At 35.5% G+C, this 11,439-nt stretch overlaps 2 protein-coding genes across 2 annotated transcripts; one reads left to right on the top strand and one right to left on the bottom strand.

Annotated features, from left to right (window-relative positions):
• Positions 1-252: 252 nt before the first annotated feature.
• Positions 253-1,726, bottom strand: LOC127656971 (SRA stem-loop-interacting RNA-binding protein, mitochondrial-like). Its single transcript, XM_052145570.1, has 4 exons — positions 1,621-1,726; positions 1,035-1,093; positions 823-930; positions 253-500 (listed from the first exon to the last, which is right to left on the bottom strand). Exons 1-4 carry the CDS (start codon positions 1,685-1,687, stop codon positions 432-434), a joined length of 303 nt encoding a protein of 100 aa, XP_052001530.1. The 5' UTR covers positions 1,688-1,726; the 3' UTR covers positions 253-431.
• Positions 1,727-1,906: 180 nt separating this feature from the next.
• Positions 1,907-11,102, top strand: alkbh1 (alkB homolog 1, histone H2A dioxygenase). Its single transcript, XM_052145569.1, has 6 exons — positions 1,907-2,040; positions 2,804-2,912; positions 5,708-5,870; positions 6,392-6,482; positions 7,962-8,155; positions 10,193-11,102. Exons 1-6 carry the CDS (start codon positions 1,912-1,914, stop codon positions 10,596-10,598), a joined length of 1,092 nt encoding a protein of 363 aa, XP_052001529.1. The 5' UTR covers positions 1,907-1,911; the 3' UTR covers positions 10,599-11,102.
• Positions 11,103-11,439: the final 337 nt, after the last annotated feature.

Below are 11,439 nucleotides of genomic sequence, written 5' to 3'. Positions count from 1 at the left end.
TATAGTCAAGTGTGCTAATGCATCATCTGTAAATACCCCATTTTCAAGAAATTTTAGGAGAGAAAAACTGAAAATCTGATTCAAAGTTATTGCATAAAACCCTAGGGAATTGTAATAAGCAAAAGGCTGTAATTTAATCCAAGAGATTTAGCAGACACACAAGAATATTTAGACTGACAAATGAAAAAGAATCTGTAGCCAAAACATTTCCAAATAATATTTTATTTGACATTTCATATAAAGTTTTATTGAAGAAACAAAAACACTAGACATGTGGTCAGTTTAACAACAATCATTAATGAAAGGTTAACTTTTTTTGGGAGAAAAAAAAACATCCATAATAAATAACAATTCTTTGTTACTCGGGGCACAACTCTTGACACTGGATGGTTTTCACTTCCAAATAATAAAAAAAAAAAGGTCAGGCATTTTCAGCTTTCTTCTGCTTCCTTGTTTGATTTTCTTCCAATAAATGCCTTTCTGTTTCTTTGCACCTGGAGCTACATTAAAAGAAGAAAATTTAATCTTTCCGCAGATGTTTCAAGAAAAACATTCTTTGGCGACATCTCAGGCAAGTTCAGCTTGGTAAAACTTTACCCTGTTTATCTAGATCTATTTCATAACCAAAACACACATTCAGATTAGAGGTAGATTTCTTTACGAGAAGGATTATTTTGCAAAGTTCTTGATGTTCCCACTCTGAATTAGATAGAAAACAGTCCAAGATAGTATTAAGCAAATCTGTGGCATAATCTAAACTGAGAAACATATTTTAGCTCACTTTTCTTCATCAGTAAATGTGGTTTCCAACTGGACGCTCACCTTTGCTCCCTCAATAATGTGGGGATCTTTCTGTAGTGCATTCTGAAGTCCCTCTTCTGAATTGAACCCGATCCAGCAAAACCCCCGATGAAATCCTGTCTCTTTATCCTGTAAGACAAGACTGTCAAATTAACACATCTCAACTTTGTGGACTTATTCAGAAATCATAAATGAAACACCAAATGTAGTGCATTATCAAACCGCTTACTTACAAAAGGCAACAGACATTTCTTCACCTGGCCAAACTGCCCAAAGTACTCCCTGATCTCCTCTAAAAACAGGACACAGTGCACAGATAATTCATTTAGCATATATTAAACATTAATATAATTTTAATAGATATCATATGTCTAGCACACTCAATTACGCATGAATGAGCTTCATAGACAATATTGAAAACAAGTGATTATTTTATTAATCACTTTAAAATGTTCAAACAGTCAAATAAAATACACCAAACGACCATTTATTTCAAATAGGTGTCAAAACATTCTAATAGAAATTATATGTCCAATAGGATGTAATAGCTTCATTTAGCCTACAATAGTAATAGATAACATTCACACAGTGCAATAACATGTATGGCATATAACATACTTTAGACATATAACATGAATTATATATTATATAATGTCCATATAGAACTAAAATACATATAATATGTATAGTGAACAATACATGTATATAATTAACAAATTATGCAATCTATGGATACAACTGCTTTAATACATTCACACGCTTAATATGCACTAGTCTGATCATTTACTATTTAAAAGCTTTGATATATATGTAACTTACTCGTTGCAATCGTCCAAGGGACTTTAGACACAAACGCTTCAAAAACCTTTTTGCCTCCTGCTGCCATGTTTCGTCCTTGCTGATTCCGAATGAGCTTCCTTTGACCCTAATCACGTGACAAGAACAAACCATTATTAACGACATGAAACTATATAATTAACTAAGTTAAATAATACGTATAGCCATATTTTATGTTTAGAATCACTAATATATTGAACAAATTGCTTCTAAATTAAATCGTAGTTGTGCGTTCAACGTCACGAGTTGAAAGGTCACATGATGACGGCAAAGATGGCGGCCTCCTTAGTGGAGCATGGAGAAGACGCTTTCAGAAAATTGTTTAAGTTTTATAAGCGGAGAAATCCTCCCCCAGACTTCAGTGAGGTTATTAATTTCTACAAGCCTCTGAGTAACGACAAGGTGAGTTATAATCGTGCAGTTTTATTCAATTCGATGTATTCAATTACTTGTCATTGTATCAGACGTTAATACAAACAATAACATAGATTAAAATTTATGAGATTTTAGAGTGTTTACAAAGAGTATGTTTGATACAGTGACCCTATTATAAGCAAGACTTTTCAATGATAGATAGATAGATAGATAGATAGATAGATAGATAGATAGAAATTTTGTACATTTTAAAAATGTCGCAAAAGTTTATTAACTAACCTGGGTGTGGACCAATTATGACATCACTCCAGATAAGTTGTCATGGAAAATCGTTTGAAGAATCTCTCAAAGATGCAAGAAAACTCATTCAGTGTCCTTCCACTTGCCACCATTATCTGTTCAACCTTCTCCTTTTTATTTATTGGTGGAAAGTCCTTGTCTGCTTACTTTAAAAAAAAAAAAAATAATAAAAAAAGGATATTTCTTCCTTTGCAAGGACAGATATTTCATCAAGGATATATGTCGTCCCTTGAAAGGACACATAGTCTTAATGGTGACTCAATACACCTCTGCCTTCTTTTACAGTGTAATGTCATATTGGTTACATTTGTTTACACATAATATCAATTAATTCTTTTTTAGAAAATATACCATACAGTATGATAGTTTTAATTTAGTTGCATACAGAACATGCATAACTGTTTCACTGTGTGCTATACTGTACTTTAGTCAGGAATTAACTGTAATTATTGCCTTTTTGTTATTAATAATTTGTCTGCTTCATTATTAGGTTTTTACCTGTGAACTAACCTCAAGTCCTATCAGTGAGGAAGAGGTTTTCAGAGTTGGTCTTAGGCCAGTAAAAGACTGGAAAGCCTTTGGTCTGCATGGATATCCAGGTATGGTTTAGACAGGTTGGTGACAGTTTAATAGTATTTGTATACACTGGCAGCCAAACGTTTGGAATGATTTACTATATTTAGACTATAAAATGTGCAGATTTAGCTGTTTCCGTCGAAAATTGGTACTTTAATTCACCAAAGTGGCATTCAACTGATCATAAAGTATAGTCAGGACATTACTGATGTACCATCACTATTTGAAAAAAGTCATTTTTGATCAAATCTAGACAGGCCCCATTTCCAGCAGCCATCACTCCAACACCTGATCCTTGAGTAATCATGCTAAATTGCTAATTTGGTACTATAAAATCACTTGCCATTATATCAAACACAGTTGAGAGCTATTTGGTTTGTTAAATGAAACGTAACATTGTCTTTGTGTTAAAAATGGCAAAAAAGAAACTGCTTTCTCTAGAAACTCTTCAGTCAATCATTGTTTTGAGAAATGAAGGCTATTTAGTTATTCATCTGGCCTTCCACATCTCTTTCTGTCCTTGTAAGAGCAAGTTGTCTTTTGTCTTTGAAGTGAACAGTAGTGTTCACCTTTGTATGAAATCTTCAGTTTAGATGTCATACAAAGGTGTACACTACTGTTCATTTCAAAGACAAAAGACAAATTGCTCTTAAAAGGACAGAAAGAGGAGCGGAAGGCCAGATGTACAACTAAACAAGAGGATAAGTACATCAGAGTCTCTAGTTTGAGAAATAGATGCCTCACATGTCTTCAGCTGACAGCTTCATTGAATTCTACCCTCTCAACACCAGTTTCACGTACCGTAATTTCTGGACTATAAGCCGCAACTTTTTCCCACGCTTTGAACCTCGCGGCTTAAACAACGACGCGACTAATATATGGATTTTTCCCGCTTTCAAATTTTATTTAAAAAAAAAAAAAAACATTCTGTGATGTGCTCAGTTTTTTGGCGGCATGAAGCTTTCATTAGATCAATGAAATTGCCGAACGGGTTAAGGTCAAACAACTTTTTTGTTTACTGTTTAGATTAAATCGAGCGCGCTCAAACTTCCCATCATTCTGATTACGGTAGTAATTTTGTCACCCTCAAGACACTGAGAAACACATATGATGCAGCTTTCAAGTTGAAGGCGATTGATCTGGCTGTTGGAAAAGCAAATCGAGCTGCTGCACGGGAGACGTTGGAAACAGCAGCGTGATGAATTGACTCAGTGCAAAAAGACAACTAAAGCTGAGGCTTCAGTGATGACTTCAGTGGTTTCATGTGCACAAGAGGAGGAAGATAGTGACCAATGACTTTCTCGCTAGGCTACTGTTTACTGCTAATTTTTTATTTTTTGTTACAAGCCGTGTGTGGCAGCGGGGGCGTGGTCAAGCGCCCATCCGGGAGAGAAAGCGGTAAGTGCGCTTACACCAGAGTTAATGTCTAACACCTGTGTCTAATTTCAGTAAGCGTGGGGAGAGCGGCATAAAAAGGCAGCAGAGAGAGAGAGAGAGAGAGAGAGAGAGAGAGAGAGTGAGTGAGTGAGTGACAGACACACGTCAGTCTAGTGTTGGCGCATAGAAGACCAAGAATTGAGAAACTTTATAAAATTGATTGTAAACATTGCTGTGGCCATTAAAAGCCTTACCTGGAACGTCAAGTGCCCTGCTTCACGTGTCCTTCTTGGGAAAACTGGCACCAGTGTGACCATTTTCAGCACTTGATGTAAGCGCCCTTACCGCTTTTCTCTCCCGGACGGGCGCTTGACCACGCCCCCGCTGCCATGCCGTGTTTCGTTAAAGCCTATTTATTTTTGTTACAAGCCGTGTTTCGTTAAAGCCTGTGTAAAGTTCATTTGTTTTAATGTACCGGTAGGCACCTGCGGCTTATAGACAGGTGCGGCTTATTTATGTTCAAAATAATAATTTTTTTAAAATTCTGTGGGTGCGGCTTATATTCAGGTGCGCTCAATAGTCCGGAAATTACGGTACAACAGTAAAGAGAAGACTCAGGGGTGCAGGCATTATGGAAAGAATTGCAAAGAAAAAGTTACTTATGAAACCGAAAAACAAAGAGAAAATTTTTAGAGTGGCCAAAGAAACACAGACATTGGATAACAGATAATTGGAAAAGAGTGTTATGGATCTTAACGCTATTGAGCTTTTGTGGGATCAGCTAGACTGTAAGGTGCGTGATAAGTTTCTGACAAGACAGCCACAGGAAGTGCTACAGGAAGAGTGGGGTGAAATGTCAATTGAGTATCTGGACAAACTAACAGCTAGAATGCCAAGGATCCACAAAGCTGTCATTGCTGCACATGGAGGATTTCTTTTATGAGAACTCTTTGAAGTAGGTTAAGAAGTTCTGGGGGGAAAAAATTCTAATTGTAATAGTAATCTTTCACGTAATTAATGTCCTGACTATGCATTGTGATCAGTTGAATGCCACTTTGGTGAATAAAAGCACCAATTTGTATAAGAGCAAAATCTGTACATTATTCCAAACTTTTGGCCCCCAGTGTATGTTCTCCAAAAATACAAGGCTGCATTTTATGGGTTTAATTAATTTAGTAGCTTTTTATGTAAAAGACAATTATTTTAATATCTGCTGTGTTGCATAATTACTATAGCCTCTCCAGCAATGCAGTTTTATTATTTCTGTAACTTTGACAATTGAATATTTCAGGAAATATAACACAATAAAATAGCAAAGAACACCGTTTAAGCCCCAGAATTCTTCAGCTTCATTACATTTGCTTCTTAAATTATAGGAAAACTCTGTCTTTGTTTTTTATCTTAGATGGAATTAATTAACTATATTATCATTGGATCGTAGGGTTTATCTTCATATCCAATCCATTTCTGCCTGGATCTCAGCAGTACTGGGTTAAGCAGTGTCTGAAGAGCTATCCACAGAAACACAACGTGTGTAACCTGGACATGCATATGTCATCTACAGAGACCGAGAACATCTGGGAAAAAAGCATAGATGCTATTCAGTAAGATCATAACATGCATTGGTATCTTAGTAAAAAGAGAAATATAAAAACAACATTATTTTAATGTAATTTGACAATAAAGCTATTTATTAGCCAATACTTGATCATCATTTTTTTTTTTTTTTTTTATCCATATGAAATTCTGTGGAGAAAAAATTACTTGGAGTGTTAATTTTAACAGTTATTTGGGAAAAAATGGTAATGCATTCTATTTATTGGAATTTTTGATATTGGTATTTAATCTGGGGCTGGTTCTAGTCTGTACTATTGCATTAGTGTTTTAATAGATAATTGTGTTGGGTTAAGCATTTGTATTTCCCTCTGATTTTGATGTCACTTTTTTCATGACTCTTTATTTGTGGCTAGATATCTGATGGTATGTTTACTGTATTGGAGATGATAGATTTGAGGAATTGCAGCCTATTATCGCTAAACAGTTGTGTAAAGGGTTTGTGCTACTGCATTGTACCTGATCTATCTCCCACTGTGCCTTATCTGAATGGATCTGTGAATTATTACAGGAGGAAAGGCTCTGTGAAAAGAGAACCCAAGACTCTGCTAGAAAAACTGCGCTGGGTGACTCTTGGATACCACTATGACTGGAACTCTAAGGTACTGCTGTCACTCAATATAATTGTGTTTATGTGCTTTGGCAGTGTGTATGTTCAGTCTATTTTATGTCAGATATGACCACTGTATAAATATATTTACCTAACATGTAAGCAGTAATATATAGTCAACTTGTCTTTATTACAAAATAAACATCTAGGATGATGCAGGTGATTGAATCACTGAAGTAGGGGGTTGTTTTGCCGTAATAACAGGATCAATGTAAATGTTTCAGCTTATTACATGTCTGTTTATCATGAACATAAAATATTGATTTGAGTTATTTGAGAATGTTTTATTATGTGATAAGAAATAGACTGGTGTAATAAAAGAGAAATACTAGAACAGCTATGTAAAAAAATACATTAGACAATGCTCAGTTTAGTGGTCATCAATACACAAAAATATTTGATTGGTCAATTTGCATTTTTCAATAATCAGCATAAATTATTCCATATATTATAATATGATCTAATATAATATATATTAAATCATATAATATAATAATTCTCTATACAAATTTAAAACCATAGCAAAAATAAGTATGCCAAGAAACAAAAGTGTAAATATGTAATTAATAAATACTAATATTATTAAATAAATATTATTAGTAGTATTAGATATTAATATTTAACTATAATATATACCTACAATTATTACAAATGTAATATCAACAAACGATGCATTTCTACAAACATTCACATCATAGAGGTAAACAAAGCTTATTTACATTTTGCCATGGAACCTTTTGTAGCATTGTTTTTCTCAAAGCAAGAGAGAGAGATCACGCTGCCCAGCATCTTATCAGCATTAATTGCTCCTTTCAGGACATTTCATCTCTAATTGTACAGGCCTGATGCCTGCCTGTCTCGTTTATATGCTAATTACATAAAAGTGTTTAGTCTTCTGTCCTAATAAATCAGTCAGGTGGTGCACACCAGATTCATTAGCTCTGATGTTGGTGTGAAACCACCAAACGTCTGACGGCAATCAAGTGAATTTAAAGCTGAGACTCTATCCTCCTCCCTTTAAGTAAAACTGAAGGCTGGGACGTTTACTCTATTAAAATCAGATGCATTGGCCACTAATTCAGCTCTTTGGAGAGGCTGTGCTCATATGATCATCCATTGATTAAACTTTCACACCTCACTACTGACAACAACATATTGTGAAATCCAATGAGCAAATTCTAAAAATTATTGTTCCGGTCCTGGATGCTTATTGCTCAATACAGCATTATAGCTGTGCTACAATGCATAATATAGAAACCGCTATGATGCAAAACACCTGTTCACCTGGCTATTGCGTATAACCATTGTACTCTAAAGCAAGGCACTTAACTCCCAAGTTACTGTTAGTTGCTTAGGAAAACAAACTGTCTGCTAAATGACTTCCTACTTGCCTTCTACAATAAGAGGCATTAATTTTTTCAACTTTATGGCATAATGAGGCACACCATTTTGACATTTACATTTTCTGCAGACTTACTCGCCAGGCCACTGCACTCCCTTCCCCAAAGACCTTCAATTGCTGTCCCACAAAGTGGTTGAAGCTTGTGGCTTCCCTGGTTTTAATGCAGAGGCGGGTATTCTCAACTACTACCGATCTGATTCGTCACTCGGTATCCATGTTGACGAATCAGAGCTTGACCACACCCGACCTTTGTTGTCTTTCAGGTGAGGGATACTTGTTACTCCAATATTAAAAGGATACACCCAAAAATGCCATCCCAGATGTGAATTACTTACTTCTGCAGAACACAAACGAAGATTTTTAGAATAATATCTCAGCTCTGTAGGTCCACACAATGCAAGTGAATGGGTACCAGAACTTTGAAGGTCCAAAAACACATAAAGGCAGCATAAAAATAATCCATACTACTCCCAGTGATTAAATTCATATCTTCAGAAGCGCTATGATAGGTATGGGTAGGAAACAAATATTTAAGTGCTTTTTTTTTTTTTATGACCAATTCTTCTTCCTTTCCCATAGGTGGCATTATCGACAAAGAATGTGAAAGTAAAAGTGTAGCTTTATAGTAAAAAAGGATTTAAATATTTGTCTGTTTCTCACCCACACCTATCATATTGCTTTTGAAGATATGGATTTAACCACTGGAGTCTTATGGATTACTTTTGTGCTGCCTTAGTATGCTTTTTGGACCTTCAAAGTTCTGGTACCATTCACTTTCATTCTATGGACCTACAGAGCTGAGATATTTTGTTGATATGTTCTGCAGAAGAAAGAAAGTGATACACATCTGGGATGGCATGAGGGTGAATAAATTATGAGAGAATGTTCATTTTTGGGTGAACTATCCCTTTAATTGTGCATACCAACTTCTGCTGTCTTCATTCACATCAGAATGATCATATTTACAAAATGAGCTCTTGTATTGGTCATAATTGAGGTGTAATTGTGAATATTGACTGTACAATTAAGTTTGCAAATTTGTCATTTCCATTTTAGGGTGAACCTTTAATACTTACCTATAGTAAATGAATTAATAAATACAATAAAATTAGCGAGTACCTGTATATTATTAATTCAAATGTATTGTAGAAAATCCTAATGACTAATTGAAGCCCCGCCCACTACCAATAGCATCAGATTATTCAGTAAATGTGTATCCACCATAGTTTTTCAAGCATTTCTTCTTATCGAAATAAAAAATGTATCCATTTCAAGCGAGTGTATATGTTTTTTGTTTTTTTTATGCGTATTTTGGAGATTTTATTAGCATCTTGGTGTTTCCATCCAGTGGTTTTATGCGATATCCCAAATTGCACATTATAATACATGGATTGAATCCCAGCTATTCCCACTAATAAAAAAAAAGGCATGTCATGACCTCTACTTCTTTAAGGCTGCCATTTCATTATTATATTAACATGACCGTTTTCCACCCTCATTCTGTCCCTCCATTAGAAAATCTCTGTTTTGGTGCTGTCTCTCCTTTAAGAATTGACAGTGAATGCTCACTGTTATGATCGGCTCTCTGCTCTTGACTGACCTGCTATTTCTTTGCCATCTCACTGCTCAAAACTAATAGGTGGGCTACAGAAGAGATAAGGTACATTATGCTTCGATGTGTTGTTGTGGAGGTGGTCAGATGCAACTGTTTACCACAGTGTGACATCACAATGTAGAGAAAAAGTTCAAAACAAGTCATTTTGGTAGCTTGGTTTCAACAAATCATCTTTTTGCTGTGAGGAGGAAGTTTTGAGTTCTGAAACTTACCCTATGTTTTCAATGTACACCTCTTCTGTGTCAAAAGTTCAAGGAAAATTTGATTCCTCATGCATGCCCCCTTTAAAAGGGAGTGTGTTTGAGCATGGCAGCAGCTCTTTTGTTCTTCTTCAGATTTCCAGCTTGGGAATTTATTCTTGGTGCTTTGAGTGTGTGAATAATATAACAACCACAACCATATCACAAACCACACATAATACTAATGAAAATAAATTGTTACTCCAGTTATAGTCCTGCAAAGATTCATTCTCTATGTAATGGCACTGGTCATTGAATAAATGTGGGGTCTATATCTTATGGTGTTTTAACTGACACCCATCATGATAATCCCCCTACAAGCTGGAAATTCCTTTACACCCCTAAATACTTTACATTTATTATCTAAGGTAATATGTAAATTTAAGTTGGAAAACCTACCTGTAATGTCATCACTGACTCTTTTGCCATTGTCCCATTTGATTTAGTTTTGGACAGACTGCCGTCTTCCTTTTGGGTGGGGTAAAGCGGGAGGACCGCCCCACTGCCATGTTCATGCACAGTGGCGACATAATGGTGATGTCTGGAGCCAGCCGTCTGCTGTATCACGCAGTACCCTGCATCGTTCCTCCACTCGCTGGAAATATTCTGCCATCCTGCCTGGGCCAGAAACTAGAAAGGGAGCCGCAAAGTGATGACATCATCCAAAGCGTATCAGAAGAGGACTGGGAGGTTTGCTCCTGGTACTTGCAAACATCTCGTGTTAATGTGACAGTTAGACAAGTACTGGGTTCTGGTCAGACTTTCCCAAGTACAGAGAACCTGAGTTGGGTGGCAGACACATCAACAGACAGGCAATCCAAAATCAGAAGAGGAAGAACCTCAAAAAAATAAGAAGAGGAAAAGTGAATCGGGTTATGAGTGTGTCTGATAACATACATGTATGTGTTCTCTGTGGACAATTGTGAATTATATTTATGTTTTTTTTAAGGAATAGTTCACCCAAATCATTTACTCACCTTCATGTTGTTCCAACACTGTATGACTTTCTTTCTTCCATAAAGCTCAAAGGGAGATGTTAAGCAAAATGTTAGCCTCAGTCACCATTCATTTTATGGAAATAAAATCCAATTAAAATCAATCTCCCTAACATCAACTGTTTTGTTCTACAGATGAAAAAACAATCATACGGGTTTGGAATAACATAAGGGTGAGAAAATTATTTTCACTTTTGGATTATCTATCCCTTTAACTGTATAAAATGCACGGTGTTAAATGTTGTGTATAAATCGATGAATATTAATAAAAGCATTGTTATTAAAGTCAACATCAAACAGCCTTTCCAACTCATTTTATTTCTGTAATGTTAATGTATTTCCAATTGAAACAAAAAAAAACTATATCCACTATGAATTGATTCGATCATGATAAGTGATCTTTGAACTCTGAAAGTTGTTTCAGAGGTGGAGAAAGATATTACATCACATCATTATATATATGTAGCATCAGTTATTACATATCATTGGAATAACATGCATCAATAAATCGGAGCATGTTTTAAGAAAATAAATGGGTTTAGTAAAGCATTTTTATTTCATTTTGACTTTCAAACATTTTAGTGATGATGACTGCAGTCTTTCCGAACGGTTGTGGGAAATAAGTAACCACATATGTGCCACAACAAGTCACCTCAGCTTAAAATGTAGTTCTTCATTCTTCCCTGTCACGACCAACT

Source organism: Xyrauchen texanus, chromosome 16, assembly GCF_025860055.1.
Source record: "Xyrauchen texanus isolate HMW12.3.18 chromosome 16, RBS_HiC_50CHRs, whole genome shotgun sequence".
NCBI classification, from domain to species: Eukaryota; Metazoa; Chordata; class Actinopteri; order Cypriniformes; family Catostomidae; genus Xyrauchen; species Xyrauchen texanus.
This window is presented reverse-complemented; position numbering and strand designations above follow the sequence as displayed.

Coding starts and splice junctions, on each gene's coding strand:
- LOC127656971 (XM_052145570.1), bottom strand. CDS start 1,687: ATGGCAGCAGGAGGCAAAAAGGTTTTTGAAGCGTTTGTGTCTAAAGTC. Junction 931..1,034: donor AGAAATGTCTGTTGCCTTTT/GTAAGTAAGCGG, acceptor CTTGTCTTACAG/GATAAAGAGACAGGATTTCA. Junction 501..822: donor ACATTATTGAGGGAGCAAAG/GTGAGCGTCCAG, acceptor CTTTTAATGTAG/CTCCAGGTGCAAAGAAACAG.
- alkbh1 (XM_052145569.1), top strand. CDS start 1,912: ATGGCGGCCTCCTTAGTGGAGCATGGAGAAGACGCTTTCAGAAAATTG. Junction 6,483..7,961: donor ACTATGACTGGAACTCTAAG/GTACTGCTGTCA, acceptor CATTTTCTGCAG/ACTTACTCGCCAGGCCACTG. Junction 8,156..10,192: donor CGACCTTTGTTGTCTTTCAG/GTGAGGGATACT, acceptor CATTTGATTTAG/TTTTGGACAGACTGCCGTCT.